The sequence below is a fragment of the Mauremys reevesii genome, linkage group 18 (genome assembly GCF_016161935.1).
Source record: "Mauremys reevesii isolate NIE-2019 linkage group 18, ASM1616193v1, whole genome shotgun sequence".
NCBI classification, from domain to species: domain Eukaryota; kingdom Metazoa; phylum Chordata; order Testudines; family Geoemydidae; genus Mauremys; species Mauremys reevesii.
The window spans coordinates 6529541-6550498 of NC_052640.1; the positions used below are offsets into that span (position 1 = coordinate 6529541).

Sequence of the window (20958 nt, forward strand, 5' to 3'; positions counted from 1 at the left end):
CTTTAGAATGAAAACAGAAACTTTCACCCCTAGTTCACTAGCTTAAATAAAGCTCAGGTTGATGGCTGCTGAAAGTCACCCTCACCTGAAGGCTCTGTAGTTGCCCCTTTCTGAAATTAATCGGGAATGTATCTATCCAACTCTTACCATACAAATGCTAATGACACAGAAATCACCATTGTATTTGCCATGTCTCTTGTGTTGTCAGCCAAGGGTTGAACAGGCCATGGTCCTTCAGGTCCTGGTTGAGACTGGCTGGGGGTCAGGGATCAGTGTGTACGGGAAGCTTGCAGGCTGGCTATCTGTGGTGGCCTTGTTCTTTGGGATAAAGACATCAGCTTGCAGAGCTGGATGGCTCATTAGCACTAAATTTACTTTCATTTTTAAAAAGTGGAGATTTGACATTTATCAACATCTTTAAAATAAGGGAATTATTTAAAAATAATCGTTAAACTCAGATATGAATGGGAAAGGAAACAAAAATGTTATAAAGTGAGTAGCATAAAAGGGGGAAAAGCCTCATATGCAATCCATTTATACAAGCTCTAGAGCTTTTCCCAGTCAAATAGTTTCAGGACAGATTTAATCTATTCAGTGGTGTGTGCCCAAATCTTTGGAAATGTAACAACTCTTAGGGCTTGGCTACACTTACAAGTTGCAGCGCTGGTGGAGGCTTTCCAGCGCTGCAATTAACACCCGTAAACCAGCGCTGCAACTCCCTGGTTGCAGCGCTGGCTGAAAACCCATCCAGCGCTGGGGACACCAGCGCTGCACAGCAGGTGTGGACACTCACCAGCGCTTTACCTGTCCTCCAGGGAATAAGGAGATAGCCCAGAATTCCTGTTCAGCCACTCTGCACATCAGTTTGCACTCTACTGCTCTTGCCTCAGGTGACTTTAAATGCCAAATTTAAAAATCTCCTTCCTGTTTGCTGCAGCCAGGTGGAGTGCAATCAGTTAATCAGTTACAGGTTACAGGTAACCATGCGCATGGAGCACAGGTGAATTGCAGGACCTCATCAGTGTTTGGGGTGCGATATCTTTGAGCAGATATCAAGGGACATGCTGGATAGGGGCCATCAACGGGACGCACTACAATGCAGGGTGAAAGTTAAAGAGCTGCGGAGTGCCTATTACAAAGCCCGAGAGGAATCGCAGATCCGGATCCGCCCCACGACCCGTGGAGATGGACAACATACTTGGGGTGACCCACTGCCAATCCCAGGGTAACGATGGACACTTCTGAGCAGGCTGGGGACAGGAGGAGGAGGAGGCTGCGGGGGAGAGAGTGAAGCTCCTGGGATGGGGAAGAAACCGCAGATTCCTGGAGGCATGCAGCCAGGAGCTCTTCTCAAGCCAGGAGGAAAGTACCCAATCGCAGCAGCCAGCAGTTGCAGAAGGACAAGCAGAGGCGGCTTTTATTTTCTGGGTGGAAATGTTTCTGGAGAGGAAGGGGGTTATGGATGCATGCATGGCAGCGTCTAGATGTGGAATAGCCCGTTGATGTGGTCTATCACGTCGCGGTAATCTGCTTCAGTTATCTCAGCAAAGCTTCATCCAGAGCGTGGGCAATATGCCTGCGCAGGTTTATAGGCAGAGCCACTGTGTCCCTTGTCCCAGTGATGGTGAGCGTCCGCGCCACTCTTCGGCCAGGGGACCATTTCTGAACACAGGCACGCCGCATAGGGTCCCGGCGGAATCCACATTGCTCTAAAAGAGCCCCCGCTGTTCCCTAGTGACAAACATCTTCCAGGATTAAGTCCTGTGAAAAATGTTGGGAGACTCTTTAGTGAAGAGATAGGAGATAAGATCACCCCTGCATCTGCATCTTCACTCAACCCCTCTAGCACTCCAGATTACCAAGCAACCAGCTCCCCTCTCACTCAAGCCCCACTCCTCACTCACCATTTCGTGGCTTCTGTTGTGTTTTCCTTTTGGGATAAAGAATGCAAGTGAGAACTTGCAAGTGAGAACTCCCTCAGTGTAACAATTCATGTCTGGAGATAGTGGATACAATGCCCGTGTTAAATGTTGTCATTTCTGTGTGTACAGTGACCTTGACTGGACTGCCCAGATGTTCAACATCACAGAGGCTTCAAAATTTGAAAAAATCCCGAAAGAGCAAAGAGGACATGCTGAAAACTGTTCTTCAGCACTCTGCTACAGAGAGAAAAGAATTGAAGGAGTGGCGAGAGAAAGAAAGCAGGACCAAGAGAAATGCAGTGGCCAAGAGGAAGCATCCTGGAGCGGAGTCTATAGAGTCACATGCAAGCAGAGCACTACCGTGCTACTCCCCACCCGCCCGTCCTTTGTGCCTTGTGCCCCAATGTCAGCTCAACCACCTTTCCCCAGCATCCAGGCTCTTACCACCACCAGCTGCCTCCAACACCTGAACCAGCCCTGATACCTACCACCATCCTTACCCTCTGCATTCAACCCCCATCACCATGCAGTATATGCACCCTGAAGTGCAGGATTCATTAAACAGCAATCCAGACATGGCATATGCAAACTTGTGACTGTACAGTTCACCAACCCACACCCTTGCCCTCTTGTGTTAATGAAATGTTGTGTGTCTGTCTGTCTGTCAAGGAAGTTTTTTTCTTTTCAATAAAACAATTCTTGGCTTTGAAAACAGTCTTTATTATAGCAGATAGTGAAAGACACCTTAGCCCAGTAAAGAAAGAGGCACTGCAAATCATATTATTATTATGGATAATAGAATAACAGTGTAAGCAGTGCAATTCACTCCCATGCAAGGCAGCAAACATTACTGTTGGCTTTCAGCCTCAAATTCTTCCCTCAAGGCATCCCTAATCCTTGAAGCCCTGTGCTGGGCCTCTCTATTAGCCCTGCTCTCTGGCTGTGCATATTCAGCCTCCAGGACTTGAACCTCGGTGGTCCATGCCTCACTGAATGTTTCACCCTTCCCTTCACAAATATTATGGAGGGTACAGCAAGCGCTTATAACGGATGCTGCTTTCCCCAAGTCTAGCTTCCCATACAAACATCTCCAGCGAGCCTTCGCCCAAAAGCACACTCCACAGTCATTCTGCACCGGCTCAGCCTGTAGTTGAACCGGTCCTTGCTCCTGTCAAGCTTCCCTGTATAGGGTTTCATGAGCCAAGGCAGTAAGGATCACAGTGGGCATTTCGACATCCCCTACTGTGATCTTCCTGTCTGGGAAAAAGTCCCTGCCTGCATCTTCCTGAACAGGCCACTGTTCGCATCATGCACCTTTCCAGGCCAGCCTGTGTAAATGTCAATGAAACGCCGCGGTGATCCACAAGCGCCTGGAGAACCATAGAGAAATACCACGATTAACGACTCTGATGCCAGGTGGGGGCCAGAATAGGAATATGCGTCCCATCTATCGCTCCACAGTTAGGGAAACCCATTTGTGCAAAGCCATCCACAATGTCCTGCACGCTCCCCAGAGTCACGGTCTTTCTTAGCAGGATGCGATTAATTGCCTTGCAAACTTGCATCAAAACGATTCCCACGGTCGACTTTCCCACACCAAACTGGTTCCCGACCGACCGGTAGCTGTCTGGATTTGCCATCTTCCAGATTGCAATAGCCACCCGCTTTTCCACCGTCAGGGCAGCTCTCAATCTTGTGTCCTTGCGCCGCAGAGTGGGGCGAGCTCAGCACACAGTCCCATGAAAGTGGCTTTTCTCATACGAAAGTTCTGCAGCCACTGCTCGTCATCCCAGACTTCCATGACGATGTGATCCCACCACTCAGTGCTTGTTTCCGAGCCCAAAAGCGGCGTTCAACGGTGCTGAGCATTTCCGTGAATGCCGCAAGCACTCTAGTGTCACACGCGCAGACAAATCCATATTGATATCATCGCCGGACTCCTCACTGTCACTTTGGAGCTGAAGGAATAGCTCGACTGCCAAACGTGTTGTGCTGGTGACACTCATCAGCAGAGTCCTCAGCAGATCGGGCTCCATTTGCCACAGAAATCGCGATTCACAGAGAGTAACAGAAAGACACTCACAATGGCGCCAAACGCTGCCGGAATGAATGCTGGGATGTGAAGCGATGCACCACGGGGCGCTGGCAAACAGGAAGCGGAATGACCCGCACACTTCCTTCCCTTCCCACAATACTCAGCGCCAAAAGGTGTTCTGTGGGATAGCTGCCCACAATGCACCTCTCAATACAGCGCTGGAAAGTGCTGCAAGTGTGGCCACACTGCAGCGCTGGTAGCTGTCAGTGTGGCCACACTCCAGCGCTGGCCCTTACACAGCTGCATGAGCAGCGCTGTAACTCCCAGCGCTGCAACTTGTAAGTGTAGCCAAGCCCTTACACTGATATACTCTCCACATCTTCAAAGTGCTACATAAACATTAATCACTCCTTCTACCACCCTCTTTTACAGACCGTAACTTGGCCAAGCCCCCACAATTAGTCAGCGGCAGGGTTGGGTTTAGAACCCGTACCTTCCTTAACAGTTACCCATCTTCATGCTACCAAAATGCTGTTACTGTGTGCTCCCATGTTCTGGATGACAAGATCCCCATCTCACCCTCTTTGGCCTCCACATGCTGATTAGGAATACCAGGAGCAGAAGTAATCTGCGTATGACATACTGGGAACTGGTAGGACAGTGGCCCTAGGCCAAAAAAAAAAACGCAGACCTAAGACCCTTCCTTGAACACCACTGTCTGACATTTTGGCAAGGCAGCCTCTTCTGAGTGGTTGGGAGCCAGGATTTTTTGATGGATGACTAGTGCAGAGTCCCCTGGCAGAATTTTTTTCTCACTTTTATGAAATATCCTAGCCGTGATGGCACTACCCAGCATAACAGTGAAATGAGGACTTAAAAGCTGTGTCTATCTGTCTGCAGTTTCCAATGGGTTAAAACAACAACAAAAACCTACTCCCACCTTCAATTTCTATTTTAAACAGCTGCATAAAGCCAAGGTCAGAAGCAACAAATATAAACACTCTCACACAATCTGGAGACTGGCACCAGGGAAGATAAAATAAAGAAAACATTGAAAAGCTATGACAAACACCCTGGACAAGAAGGTTATTTTGTAGGTACCATGGTCTCTATTTTTGCAAATGCATAAGAAAGACTTTCACCAAGAAACAACTCAACTCAGAAAATGGGAAGAGTATCATGAAGATAAGAAACAGATAGTAGAGAAGTCTTGCCCAAGTTCTAATTTCATTTGACAGACTCCCTCTGCAACTTTGGATAAGCCACTTCTCCCTGCCTCAGTTTCACCATACATAAAATGGGATCATACTCTAGATGAGATCTTAAACCCAAGAGCCCTGTCTGGTCAACAGGGTCACTAAAGATCCCTGGTGGCTTTTCATAATGGAAGTGGTTTGGCCCTCTGCTTGAACCTCTTTCACTGATGCAGTATGTTGATCACCTAGCTGTCACTCTCCGTCCCAGAGAGGTCCAAGTGACTCCTGTTTGTAAAGTTATTTGGGTTTCTTCAGGATGAAAGGCCCAGTATGAATGCAGTCTTGTTTTTCCTACTTTTACTTACACTCAGCTGGGTTTAAAAAAAAAAATCACTAAAGAACCCCCTCCATAGCCTGACAAGCTTCAGAATCAGAGGGGTAGCTGTGTTAGTCTGGATCTGTAAAAGCAACAAAGTCTTAGTCTATAAGGTGCCACAGGATTCTTTGAAGCTTCAGAATAAATCACAGCTTTGGGGCAGTGGCACATCATACATGCTTGCTGAGTATCTGCTCTGTAGTAATTGCTCCAAAAATCTCAGATATTGCATTTAGTCTAAAGGCTGCAAGACATAGCACTCTAGACTCCAACTGATTTGATTTAAATGTGAGTCAAGGGTGCACAGCAAAATATTCATTTTTTTATCCTTATCGTGAAACTGTGCTGGGGTTAGTAAATTGTCAAATCACTTGTGTAAAACTGGCTTAATTACGCGTGACAGTTGAGTGAGCGAGCAGAGGGAACCCCACAACGCCCCCTTATTGTCTGTGTGTTTCTACACTATATAATTCTGCATGTCTAATTAACCCATTGCTGCAATATGTAGGCACCAGGCTCTCCTGGTCAAGATTTTGAGGACGGTTCCACAGAAAGGTGAAGTTGTGACGTCTCAGGAGTTGGAGTCATCCTTCTGCCTGGCAGAATGACTGAAAAGAAGCTGAAGTGGTTCTGTCATTCATTATTCACAGCAGGCCAGGCTCTCAGGAACACTTCACAGCAATTAACCTTATCAAGCAGTACTTAATCACACTATAATGTGGAGAGGGTCAGATGTATTTGGTTGTATTGTACTAGCAGTTAAAGAAGCCAGCAATTCACCCGCAGCTAGTAGATCAGTAAAGATATGCTGGAAATATCTGGTTGTGTGACAGCTTCACAAATTGAGTTAAGCCATTCACTCATCCGCTGCTCCAAGGGCATAACTGAGCTGAAGGTCTGAACAGTTCCGAGTAATCCTCCTCTCCAAGCATACATTTCCAAATGGAGCAGGCGTCTTATGCCTCCCAGAGTGGTGGTCATCTCCTGATTAAAGTAGGTAACAGTCAGCACTCCTGGGTCATAATTCACTGGGTGATGACCTTAGGCAAGCCACTTCTCTCTGAACCTGTCTTTCCAATTTGCACAACGAGGATAAAATCTAAGCCCCAAAACCTCTCTAAAGTGATATCTGTAAAGAACTTGGAAATCCTCAGATGAAAGGTGATTATGTATTACTCATTTATCATCAAGGTAAGGACAGTATGGGTGTGTGAAAGACAGAAGGGACACTACTTTCTTTATGATCCTTAGAATCCTGCTCCATATTTTGGGAAGCTGGTTATACCCATGTGACCTACACAGTCACTCTGGAAAGACACCAAATCCCTTTTGAAAAGCATAAGCCAGGCCTGTGTAGAATACACCAGGTGCACATCCACTACAAAACCAGAATTTCAAACTGCCTAAAAGCCAACTGCAAAGATTTTTCTGGAACTCTCCATACTCCATTTGTACAATTGAGTGCTGAAGATAAATTTAATAGCAATGGAACATATGTAGCACTCCTATCAATGTGTCTCTGAGGAAAATGACTTTACCGGAAACAATAACACTTAAATTCGGTTCATATTTCACCTGTGTGTGTCCTCCCACAGGGTTCAGACTCCATTTCTATGCTCTTGTCAAATAAGACTAATTGATTTTTATGTGGTAAATAAGTAAAACCTCTAATATTACTGTAGGTTAGGAACTAACTATTTTTGTCCAAGGGAAGAGGGAAAGCAAGAATCCATATGCAAGCATCTCTTTCTCCATGCAATTTGATTGCATACCTCTTCTTCACACGGGCAATGCCTCAGAACAGGTGGATGTCCAAGTTTCATACATTCTTCTCCCTCTTCCACAATACAGTAGCATACCCTCCAAACAAATGCTGCACCCTCAGGCAGCAAGTAAGGGGAAAAAGCTTCCTCCTAGCCTGAAGCAGCAGCATAGGACTAGAGTGATATCACAGAGGGCAGCTGGACAGCAACCCAAACTATACTTATCTACAGCCTTCTAGAACTTGTGTCAACTCTAACACACCCGGCCTGTACTCTCCTGAAGAGAATAAATATCCAATATGCATTTTTATCTGAAGTCTCTCATTAGGGAGACGCACCTTTCACCTGCCAAGAGGCTAGTCTTTAGTTATTGCAGGGAAAGAGCTGACTGGTTGTTAGAGCACAGGACTGGGAGTAAGGACACTTCTTTCCCCCCACCCCCTGCCATCTCTGCCACTGACTCCCTGTGTGATCTTGGATAAGCCAATTTTCTGTGTTTAAGTTTCCTATTTGTAAATCAGGAATGCTCTTACCAACTTCACTGGCATGTTGGGAGGTGTTTTGGGATCCTAGGATGAAAGACACCGGAAAAATATTCCTCCTTCTGCATATCTATTGACCCCATTGTTTCTATACTCGGTCAGCCAGGGAGTGTGTGTTGATTTACTGGGTTTCTACTTTGAAGAGGGAGAATTAAGTTCTTCTTAAAGAGCAGCCATTTGTTAACCACAGTTTCAAATTTATTAGGATGAAGAGGGATTGCAGCAGGATTCTCAGCTATTTCATGCCTTCTTTTTAAAAAATACGTGGTGTGATGATCACTCAGATAAAGTTTGGTGTGTTTGTGCAGCTCTGAACATTCAAAATAAGTTCAATGTCCTGCCTCGGGATAGAGAGGTTGTTTGATCAAGTGCCTCCTCCCATCCCAACACTGGGTACATTTTAATATGCTGACAACATGCTGGTTCTGCAGCAGTCCTCAAGTTTGAAACCATGTCTGAATTCCCTGAAGTGTTGGATTTGGTACAACCTCTGCAAAAATACAAAACCATCCAACAACAGACAAGTCTCCTTTCCTACCTGTTGCTGGGTCACTACTTCTCCCTCCACAGTACAAGTGCATTCCCCATTTAGCCTCTCTCACACAAGCTTCTGTTTTGTAAAGAGGAAAAGCAGACAACAGTCATTTCTGTTGCTCTGTTCTGGGCTTTCCCCACACTTGGCAGGCTGCCTCCATATTTTTTACTCAAGTTCTCTCATCCTCTATCCAGACTAACACATTATTTACTGACCAAACCAAAAGCTGAACAAACTGGGGTAACTGATGCATGGTCACCAAAAAGCAGCAGTTTGAAACTCCATGTCCTTTATGGAGCATTTGCATGGTACTTGGAAGCAGTTCTCGCATTTTCGCATTCTGTGGATAGCTCTGTTAAGGGCCAGGTAAATGCATCAGATGCTGTATTTACACTAGCCAGCTTCACAGCCCTTAAATGAACACCAGCGCAACTCCACTCCAGTGGTACAGCAGAAGGTTAGTATAACTAGGAATCTGGTGTTTTTACCACTCTGTTGCCATGCCTATACTACAGCTGAAACAGTGGAGCTGAAACTGCAGTGATTTATGACTATGAAGTGTTTGCCAATCTGGATAAGGCACCACTCCCTGCCCTACCTCCCAACATGCCAATGATCCCCGCCTTTTGAAAACAACTGCTGCACATTTGGATCCCGTTTGCACTGTAGAAACCACCAATTTGGGAATGAGATTCCAGGATGGTTGTTCCCTGACAGCTAAACTAGTTTGGTCTTGCAGAACAGAGGGGACCGAACTGCATGTTTTAAAAGTGTTCTGTAGCTCTGCAATGCCCAAGAATGCAGCACAGTTAAAACATAGTGCAGTCCTATTTGAACTGCAAGATTGAATTTTTTTAACTGTTTCAGTGGACTACTCCTTTATAACCAAGTCTCCCAACACAGAAGCTGCAACAATGGTGTAGCTATATCTGAGGGCTTGGCTACACTTGAAAGTTGCAGCGCTGGTGGAGGCTTTCCAGCGCTGCAATTAGTAACCATCCACACCTGCAAGGCACATCCAGCGCTGCAACTCCCTGGCTGCAGCGCTGGCTGTACACCTGGTCTGGTTGAGGTGTAATGATTGCAGCGCTGCTCGTCAGGTGTGGCCACACACCAGTGCTGTTATTGGCCTCCAGGGTATTAGCAGATATCCCAGAATGCTTTTATAAATTACTCTCTTTGTTTTGTTATGCAGCCTCTCTTTGTTTTGTTGTGAACTCGGAGCTCGTATTGATCCCAGAGCTGCTTATAACACAGCTCCTGTTTGCTGTGATCAATCTGTACCTGGCTGTGAACAATCAAATGAGATAATGAGGCAGGCAGGGAGTGAGTGTTTGCTTGACAGCGGGGAGTCCGTTTGGATGCAGGCTGTTTGCAATTAAGAGTTAAGACTAAGGGGTCGCGAACATTTTCTGATTTTTCAAGGCAGGAAGCTAAACACACAGTGTTGGCTCCAAAAATCCCGCTCCCTATCACACTACACCACCCCCCTCTTTTGAAAAGCACATTGCTGCCACTTGAATGCTGGGATAGCTGCCCATAATGCATCACTCCCAACAGCGCTGCAAATGCTGCAAATGTGGCCACACCCCAGCGCTGGTAGCTGTGAGTGTGGCCACACAAGCACTGTCCCTACACAGCTGCACGATCAGCGCTGTAACTCCCAGCGCTGCAACTTTCAAGTGTAGCCAAGCCCTAAGCAATTCTCATATCTTCGCTGGAAGGTGTTTTATTACTAGGGAAACTGAGGCAAAAATGTGAACTTATTTGCCCCAGGATCAGCGTCAGAGCCAAAATTAGAATTCAGGAGTTCCTGGCACAAGTCTTAAGTTCAAACAACACCTCTAATAGTTATTACATAATAATTATTATGCAGCACCCATTTTAAAAAACGATGCCAAACACCACTGAATAGGGATATGAGAAGCTCTATGTTCATCAATAGTGATCATGTTTAAAAACAGCACACTTCTATTTCTAATTACTGTTTAAAAAAAAAAAAAACAGATTTTCTTAAATTAACATTCAACTGTATCAACTACCTTGACTCATTATAATTTGCAATTAGAAAAATTTATCAACCAAGAGAGGCGTTTCATGTCAAACGGGCATAGCTTGACATCCCAACTAATTATGTTTATGTGTATATACACCTCTGCCCCGATATAAAGCGACCCGATATAATGCGGGTTCGCATACAACGTGGTAAAGCTCTGACATGCTGCTCTGAGCAGCGTGTTAAGGGAGCCCTGGCCTGGCCCAGCAGAAGGGTTCGATAAGGGGCTGAGGGTCTCGGGGGTGGTCGGGGCCTTCCCCCAGGGTCTGTGGGGCAGGAGCTCTGGGAGGGCACTTTTGGGGGCCCGGCAGTCCCAGAGTGGCCCAGGGGATTAGCAGGGGGCCGGAAGCAGCCCGCTCTGCTTCCCTCACCCCGGCCCCGGCCGTGTCGCTCGGGGGAAGGGGCTTGGGGGAAGGGATCCCCCCCACACTCACCAGCAGCAGCAGAAGCAGAGCAGCCTGGCCCTAGCCCAGTCCACTCCGCCAGCTCCCAGCCGCAGTGCTCTGCTTCCTGCCGCAGGTGAGTATGGGGGGCGTCCTTTCCCCAACCTCCCCGCACTCACCTGCGGCGGGAAGCGGAGCGCAGTGGCTGGGAGGTGGCAGAGTGGAGCGGGCTTGGGCTGCATCACTCCACTTCCCGCTGCAGGTGAGTGTGGAGGGCGTCCTTTCCCCAACCTCCCCACGGAGCGCTGTGGCAGGGAGCTGGCAGAGTGGAGCGGACTGGGGCCAGGCTGCTCCACTTCCCGCCACTGCGTGCCTTTCAGGGGGCGGAGGATGGATAGGGGTCAAAATCAGGGGACAGGGAGATTGGGTAGGGGGTGGGGTCCTGGGGGTGATTAGGGACAGGGGTCTCTGGAAGGGCAGTGGGAAAAAAGGAAAGGGGGGGGCGCAAAGCAAGTTCGATATAACGGTCTCACCTATAACGCAGTGAGATTTTTTTGTCTCCCGAGGACCGCGTTATATCAGGGTAGAGGTGTATATTCACAAATAGGAGTGTCTGCATTATGTGGATGGGCTTGATCTCCTATAGCATCTTTTATCTGAGAATCTCAAAGATACTTTATAAACATTAATTCTAACCTACTTAGAAGGCATTGTGAAGGTTACTGTACAGGTATTACAGATGAGTCACACTGAGTGAGTGCCAAAAGGTGGACAAAGAACCTAGAAGGCTCATGTTAATCACTCCCTGATAGACCTGACAGGGGCTCAGAGAGTGGGGAGGAAACACCAATAATGATAATCAGAAACTAAAGAAAATGATAATGAGATGCATCCTCCCTACAGGAGTCATTCGGCAGAGAACAGACTAAACCCCATCTGCTCAGTATGCAATTAGGAGACGAAAACTTAAAACAGAGGGGACTGAGAGCACACTTGTCATGGCACATCTTGTTATTAACTCAAATCTGTATCTCCAGCCCCTTCAAATGGCAATTCTTGCTCTTAATTTTAGATATCTCTGTTCTGTGTGGGAGGATGTTAATTCTGATTGTAGAGGGAAAATGTGTTGAAGTGTCAGGAATATTATAAGTTGCACCAACTAAAACATGCATACACTAAAATTAAGACTTCTATTTTGTGTCACTGGTTCTCTGCTCCTTCAGTGGCTTGAATTTATACAAACTCACTGCCCTCCAGGTACGAACATGGACAAGGATCAAGGGCACTGATTATTCAGCACTCTTCACTAAAGCAAAATTTCCATTAATTTCAAAAGGACCAAAAGTCAGGTTTGTGTAGTCGAGTCTCTGCGGTAGTGCTCAGAATACTCTGGAATCCCAAGCCTCAGTTCTGATTGCTGTTTCTGATTCTGTCATTTAATCTATTTTCCACACACAGATTTCCATAAATGGGTTAACAAAATCTCTCTACTTTACAGGGGAGTTATGGGGCTTATTTATAAAATGCTTTGATATCTCCAGACGAGAGAGACTTTGAATTTCTCCAGTGCCTGTTATCCAAAAACCTCTGTGAAGTAAGGTTTTATTGTCCCATTTTACACATAGGAAATGGAGACTTAAAGTGGCTAAAAGACTTGAATAAAATAATGTAATGGAGTCTACGGCAGAGGTAGAAAGAGAAAGTATTTGTTCTGGCTCCCAGGCTCCTGTTCCAATCAATAGACCCCTCTGCCAGTATTTTCTCTTTTGCATTTCTATTTGTGTCTTAGAAAATTCTAAGAATGTGTGGTGTTTAAAAATGTACAATACAATCTCACTGAGGCTCTGCTTCTTTTTGATACTAGAGTAATGTGCTTACTAAATTAAATCATTGGAGATATGAATCCTCCTTTGACAGACCATTGCATTACAGAATTGTAATCGCAAAATGAAACATTTACTATAAAGAGAATAAATTCACCAGCAGCACATGCAGCAAGGAGAGAAGAGCATGCAAACAGCCAGATCATTTGTACTTACACAGTAAAACAGGTTTCTTGACTGGCACAAACACTTGCTGAACTGGAGTCACATCCTAACATTTGTAACAAATTTCTCTCTAAGAAAGGAGTCATGCATCACATGGAAATTCAGTTTCTGACAGCTTAAGTAGGAGATGGCCATTGTGGCAACAATGCTCTGTCAAATGTAGAGATCCCAGAGTCTAGCAGGCAGAAAATATAAGCTTCTCTATGAGTAACAGGGTCCCCCTTTGTTCTAAGGTCAACAGAGTTTTCTAGAATCTCCAGAATGTCTCCTTCCTCTGCCACCTGCAGATCTCCGACTCAGGAATTAGCACCGTAGTAGCCAGACATTACATTTTTCCCACAGCAGTCCCAAAGCAGAGCAATCCCTTACTTCAAAGAGGATTACTCTTTAAAATATAACAATCAATTTAAACACAGGAGTGGGTGCCTTCTCCTGGTACTTCAACTAAGCCTCTTCTTGCTAAGCCTTCCAGATCCTTTGGGGTCTGACTTCTGGGGAGTGTTTTGCTGGTGTTGAAAGAGGCAAGCTGTCAGAGTTTTGATAAATAAATACAGCAAGCTGGGTTGTCACAGTTTGCTGCAAACGTTTCAAAAAAACCCAAAACAACTGGTGTGAAAAGCTGTTTACAGAGCAGCGCCCCTGAAAAGTGTTCAGTATTATGTTTATTATCATTATTAAAACATTGGTGAGGTTTTATTAGGCAGTAATTTGTGTTTGTGGGTTTGTCTTGTTTGATCAGCTACAAAGGTTAACATTTATTGGAACTCATAGATCAGATCTTTTCTTTGAGCACTTATCTTACCTCTCCCAAGTCCCTCCTCTCCTGCTTTCTCTATCACTGACCACCACCACCACTATCTTCCTTGTCACTCAGGCCCATAAACTAACTGTCATCTTTCATCAATCCCCTCATCAGACCCACATAATCAGCCACTTTCTTATATAACATCTCTAAACTCCCGCCGTTCTTCTACGCAGCCAAAATACTTGGCCAAGCTCTATTTGTACTGCTACTATTAATAAAATGGACTCAGAATGAGAAAAGAGCATTTATTGATTACCCTGCAGATATACAATATAGCACAAAGGGCAGACAACTATGAACACCTAGCTATATTTACATTGATGAGTGCTTTGGCTGCTCTGAAAATGTGAATGAAGAAGTGGATATTTTCCCTATGATTAGCTGGCAGGCCCAAGTAGAGCAAAACAGCTTCACAACACCCCTATGAATCAGCCACTGGCAGTGGCACTGAGAGCGAAGCAACCAGTGAACAGAAAAGGAAAATTATAAAACCACCAATTTTTGTTTACAAAGAAAAAATATGCAATGAATACCATCTAACACCTCTCAATATTTCTTTCACATAGTCACAGCTTTTCCACTATTTCCTAAGTCTGCTATGGCGCACTTCCTCTGCCCAAGAGAAGGTTGAGGCCTGATGCTAATGAATCCTGCCAAATGCACAATTACTTACAAGAGAGTATTTGCTCTGGGAGACAGATTATGTCTTAAGGCACCTATAGCAGAGCTTTGTCTTATATTATTTTTAAGGGAAATGCTGAACTTGGCCTGACAAGTATGGAGTTGATTTGTAGTGTACAGAATGTAGGTACATGTCTCCATTTCTAAGTTTGAATCGTCAACAAGTTATACTCCACTGTTTACAAGGTAAAACCTTCCACATGGAGCTCTCTAACATCACTATACTTTGATTAATGCAATAAATCCTCCTCACTGCCCTCTGCAAATTCCTTATACCAGAACTTTCTACTGCATGGACTTCCCTTTCCACTTTCTCAGACAATGTGGCCTGATCCTGCAAAGGGAGGTGCACCCTAAACTCTCACTGAAGTCAATGGACATGGAAAGTCCATTCCTACCCAATCAAGCCCACATTCAAAGAAGGAAGAAGAGTCCTTTGTCCCAGTACCTAATCCCGGTGACTCATGCTGTGGCTAGGAACATCCTAAATACAATCCAAAATCCTGCGCTATTTTTGCTAAAGGATATTGCTTAAATAGTTCTAATAAGCCCGTTAAAATGGGGGGAAGGGGAGGAGCAGTACAAAACTGCATAAATTAAAATTTAACTTCAATTACACTTTGAATTTTAGAGGGCTGAGGCAAAGGGCTACAGAAGAAAGCATCTACAGTCCATTTACCAACCTTAGGAGAGGTACTGTTCCCAATCAATCTGATGGTAGAAGGTGACATTCAGATAAAGTTCACAGTACAAGACACGTGATAGCTGTAGTCTGCTCCACTGTTTATAGGTAACATATTGATTTGTAAAAGTTTATGACCCACTAAACTGCATATCAGAATATGCGTTCTTGTCACACTTTCCCCTGTAAAGCGGTTGATTTGACATGATTTTTTAAAAGAGCAATGATTTAAATTACTGCAATGCAACTGAAAATAAGTTTAACTAAGCTAGAAGAAGCCTGTTCTGTTCACAGAAGAAAGAAAAGCAATCACTTCTCTCCCCTTCAGGTTTCCTCACGTGAAACGTGGCAGCTGTTTAACCAGCACAAAGCAATGATGCAGCACACTTTAAGGTAGGAGACAAAATTAGAAGTTTGATTTGGAATCCATTCCCTGCAGAAAATATGGCTCAGCACAAACCTGGACACTTTTAGAATTATGGGGAAGATGCACTTCTTTATCCAGGCTTTCCCCACGTGATTAAATCCTGGTTTTCTAGCAGACTGGTAAAGCTGTAAAATAGTATATAATTTAGTGCCTCTTGAGGCCTTGAATAGCTCATCTTAAGCCTCCAAGTCACCCAGGCACAAGTGAGGAGTCTCAAATAAATAAAAATACAATTTTGTCATGGTGACTTCCTTGTTTTTTCATCTGCATAGGCCATGTTTGCCCAACTCTGGGAACATGGTTAGTGTTGCTGACTCTGCAGAACACAAACATCAGACCTTTTCCATAAACAACGTCAATTTTTTTCTGTTTAATTTTCTGAGTTAAAAATAATACTCAGCAGTACTGGATTTCCTGACAGTGAAGGTGCTAGACTTGAGAATGAAGTCTACTGTATCTGTGTGTCTTGAGCATCCTTAGAGCAGATAAGGATGTAGAGACAACTTCAAAGGATAAGTTGGGGTAGTTCAGTTTCCAAGCTTAATCAATCATTCTTCAGCTGGTGATCAAGCACTCAGTTTTACTAATTTTACATGCACCATGTTCACTAGACAGTCACCTAAAGCCAGGCTTAAAAAATAAATAAATCCTGTTTAAAGGGCACAGACTTTGTGATCAGTTTGTTGTGCTAATTAAAAGGTGATGATGGAAAGTTTTAGTCTATTATCTGAAATCTGTGCAGGGAACAACTTCATCAGGTGGAATTAACCAGCCTTGAGAGTCAGAACATCTTAGGGTTTGTCTACACTGGCACTTTACAGTGCTGCAACTTTCTCGCTCAGGGGTGCAAAAAAACCACACCCCGAGCACAGCAAGTTTCAGCGCTGTAAAGTGCCAGTGTAGACGGTGCACCATGCTCCCAACGCTGGGAGCTATGCCCCTCGTGGAGGTGGTTTAGGGGCTAAGGCTTTAACTAGCCTTAAGTCTTTAACTGGAATCTACTGAAAAAGTATTTTCGGTCTTTTGACATATTCTCGTCTCAATACATAGGGCCAGAATATCAGAATAATGACATTTGCTTTAAAAAAAAAAAAAGATACAGGATTTAATGTTTGTATGACAATTGGCTATCTATTTTCAATAAGCACAAATTACCACCACATAATTGCTCCCTCACTAAATATGATCTCCAATTTTCAAAATCTTAATACAATGGTCAATTTATATACAACTGAACACAGAGTAAAAAGTGAAAAATATTTAAATCTAGATTACTTCAACAACCTTTATGCTGATTATTTACTTTTTGCATTTCTCTTAGTTTGGACAGTGAAAGCAGACTGGTTAGTTTTACATTCTGGTTCTCATGCATTAGCACAAAACTCTCCTCTGAGTTCACAACATTTATACACAGCCAATTTACAATTCACTCTTCTTCATGAAAATTATTTACCTATTAACAATCGTTAAGGTAATCAAAAGAAAGGAGTCAGTTTCATTGCACTCCATACTTCACAAAATTGTATGTCTAGCCAGTTACACTATTTCTCATGAATAGTCAGTTTCCCCTTTACTTTATGAGTCTTTTACATAGCAACACCTGAAAAGAACATTTTTTAAATATATAAATTAAAATATAAAAAGGTGGCTGTAAAACCACAAAAAATGGCAGGGCACGTCAGGAATAGGTGAAATTCATTTTCTTTATTTGACTAGATTTCAAGTTAACATGTTCCGTTTAAATTAAAAACATTTTAATCCAAATTGACTTTCTCCCTTAAACATTCCCAGTAGCATCTGAAGAACCAAAAGCTTCAAGCAGACATGCATCTTCTCAAAAACACATTTCTATTCCACAGCATGATTACTTTATGTCCCTGTCTCCAATGTGGAAGACTACAGACATGGGCGATAAGTGTTAGCATAATATCTTACTAAAAAGGTGGAAGGCAAGACTGAAGTTCTAGTAGCATGTCTAAATAAATTCAGGAAGTACTATCAACAAACTGCAATCACCGGAACAAAGTTAAATAAAGTGTTACTGTAAAATAATGAAAGATGCTGATTAATCATTTCTTGTACTTTCAAGAGAAAAATGCAAACAAATAGCTAGCAACTTTTCTTATGGAACAGGAAAAGAAAAAGAGGTAGAAACTTTTATTCTGTCCTTTTCAAATTATTTGGCTTTGCCATTAATTGTTGCTAACTTTGGGCCCAATCCCAAGAGGAATTGGGCATTTGCAACCTCCACTGAAGTCTACAGAGGCAGGAAGAGCTCAGACGCTCTCAGAATCAAGTCCTTTATTTATTTTTAATTCTCATCATATACTGAAGCTAACCCTATTTGTTCCATTTGCAACCCATATTAGAATGCAATGAAGATCTCTTTGTCCAGAACTTTAATTACATACAGGGATACAAGCTTTGCCTCTATAATGCCAAGTCCCCAAAATTTTCTACAGATACTTTAAAGTTTTGCTGTTTCATTTAAACAAAAGTAATTTAGAGACAATGAACAAAACAGAAAGTAAATAAATACTGAAAGTAAAAGAAAAAGCTTTACTGTTCATATGCGCTCCCCACAGGTTCTGCTCCAACATTACTATATTTTCCATCACACCACAAAAGGGATTGTCACCAGAGCTTGATGTCTGTCACAATGCAGACTGACAATAATAGCTTTGGAAGAGATTTTTAAGGCCAGTCACTCCCTAGGCTAAGTCATTTCAGAACAGTTGAAGACAGAAGGTGCCAGTGGGGCCTAAAATATACTAAAATTACTTTGCAAGTCACCAGTTTTTAAACCTGCATTTACCTCTCTCCCCCACACCCCTTTTCTCTGCTTCTGTCATTTATTTATATCAAATGTGGAGTTTAGGGAGGGGACATGGCTTTCCTCTGGACTTGAGGGGGAGAAACCACCATGTGCTCCTTGATGGGCGGAGCCAGGCCAGCCGCCCAAAGCAGAGGGGCACACAGGAAGTATAAAAGGCAGGCCTTGCAGCTCAGTTGGCCTGGAGCTGGTGAGGGAAATAGGTGCTCCCCACTGGGGTTTGTGCCTAAGTGGGACCTCTACAGCACAGAGGACTTTAAGGGACTACTAGGGATGCTGAGGAGCTGCTGGGACTGTTGATAGCTGTATATCCTGAGAAGATAAGAGGACACTCATAGAATGAAGCTACCAGTCAGTGGGTTATAAGAAGTAGCCCTGGAACAGCAGACAATAGTCTGGTTGTAGTGCCAAAGTACTGGTTTGTGTGTCTTGATGGGATCCCTGCTGACCCAGTGGCAGAGTTTGGTCACTGTCAGGGTTCTGGGCTAGGACCTGGTGGAGTAGGGTGGGCCCAGGTCCCCTTATCTTTCCTGTGGCCACCCCACCCTGGGAATGCTGCCTACCCACCTTAGACCAAGAGGCCAATGTTTTCTGCTGTCTGCCTGAGTTAGGCTGTCAGGTGAGAGACCACTTGGTGCTCTGCCCGGCCAGAGCCCCTAACCACGTGGGCCTCTGCCCTGCCAGAGGGCCAGAGCCCCTAACCACGTGGGCCTCTGCCCTGCCAGAGGGCCAGAGCCCTAGATTCTCTGCTGCCAGGACCTCGGAGGCTGCTAAATCCCCTTTAAGCTGGCTTTTCCAGAGATATGGAAGCAAGGCGGTGTGGCCTCCTATGGGCCTGGTGAGGAGGGATGGACACTGGCCTCTACATGGAAAAACTGAGGTTCCAGAATACTCAGCTAAAACATTTCTCAGGTTTACTCCATTCTTCTCCCACCCTCTCTCTTTTAAACCATCACTCATTTGGAGTCTGACATTGATGCCTTCTGGAAGGGTAGATGCCCATATCTGGGACCAGGGGCCACGCAGTAGGTAGCTATTGACATTATTGGACATAGCTACGCATCCACCTTAAACATACTGCAGGGGGAGATTTCCTGTTCAGAGCACTTGTGCAAGTGTATAGTCAGTCTTGTACCGTACAGATGTCTAGTGTTATGTTACCAGTTCCTGCCTCACAAGTTGTTGTACCCTCTTCTAGAGAGATCTGTATCTCCAAATCCCTGTTAGCCCACCCAATGTCATCGCTCACCCCTCTGCATCCCCTCTCAACTCCAGAGGATGATCCATGTTCCCTAACAGGTTCTCAGGGTTTCCCCTGTTCCCTCCCCAAGCCTCTGCAAGATCATAACTGGAAGAACTGATGACAGACACACGAATGCTCAACCACGCCAGCCCCCCCCAGTCTGACACTGGTCCCCCTAAAACTCCCATATGCCCAGGCTTTAATGGGCTCCCCCTTTGAACTATCGCTACAATGTACCACTGCTGTCCCCCGAGTACCCCCAGCCCCCCCAAATCTCATTAGCTCCCCCAGAGCCCCGTCCCCCCAGAGACCCTCAGCCCAACATCCCGGACCATCAACCAACCTCTCCAGGCACCCCCCTCCCCCGCAGGGAGCCCCCTGTTGTCCTAGACACCCCCAACCCCGCCCCACAGAGCCCCCCAGCCTGCCCCCACGGAGACCCCCGGCTCTTGGCGCTTCCTGTTGCGCCAGACACTCCCCCTCAGGGAGCCCCCAGCCCCTTTCAGCCCCGGGGTCCCCCCGCACCTGTAGGCCAGGCTCATGCACTCGAAGAGCTTGGTGAGGGAGGCGTCGATGCTGAGGCGCCCCCCGGCCCCGCCGCCGCCGCCCCGCGCCGCCCCGAAGCGGTAGGTCTGGCACGTCTGCTCGTTGACCGTGTCGAAGTCGTAGCCCTTCTTGGGCGGGTGCTCGCTGTGCGGCGACGAGACCATGAAGTGGCCCGAGTGGATGATCTGGGGCCCCGCGGGCTGCCCCCGCCGCGGCCCGGGACGCCGCCCCGCCGGGGAGCCCCCATCGTCCGTGTCCGAGGAGTCCTCGTCCGGCTCCGCCCGCCGCGACACGGGCCCCGCCGCCCCGGGGAGCCGCCCCGGCCGCATGAACACATCGGCGGCCATGGCCCGAGCCTCCCGCTCCTGCTGCGGCCGCGGCCCCCTCCCGACTCCTGGCCGCCCCGCCCCGCCCCCGGCTGGCAACGCCCCTTAAAGGAGCCGGGGCCTGCGCAGGGGCAGGGGCAGCTGGTGGCGGGGCGGGAAGCCCTGGACCAGGACTGGCACCTGAGGGAGGCCAGGCAGATTCTCCAAGCCGGGGGGGCAGCCACCCCAGCGCCCCTACCCGTGCTCCCTGGCAGTGCACCCCAGCCCCTCTCTTCCCCCATTCCCAAACTCCCTGCACCCCACCAACCACCCTTACACCCCACCTTCCTCAGCACTGCATCCCCCCTGAACTTCAACCCCACCCCTGCAATGCATGCACCCCACACACTCTTCCCCGTGCTCCCCCAAACCTCCCCCTGCACTGGTAAAGCCTGCCCTTAATTCCTGCACCGTAATCCACCCAAACCAACCCTTTCCCCTGCAGGCCTTGGGGCCCCTCCCTGCTACCATACAGCTACACACCCATCCACAGATCTACACTGTAATCCCTCTGGCACCT

At 46.0% G+C, this 20958-nt stretch overlaps 1 protein-coding gene across 2 annotated transcripts in view; it reads right to left on the reverse strand.

Annotated features, from left to right (window-relative positions):
- Positions 1-20462, reverse strand: part of LOC120386203 (MLX interacting protein) — a 61062-nt gene extending 40600 nt beyond the window's left edge. For both annotated transcript variants that reach the window (XM_039505240.1, XM_039505239.1), the window contains exon 1: positions 20053-20462. In XM_039505240.1, the coding sequence (XP_039361174.1) occupies positions 20053-20420 (368 nt within the window). In that variant the 5' untranslated portion in view covers positions 20421-20462. The remainder of the gene's footprint in view (positions 1-20052) is intronic.
- Between the last annotated feature and the right edge of the window lie 496 nt (positions 20463-20958).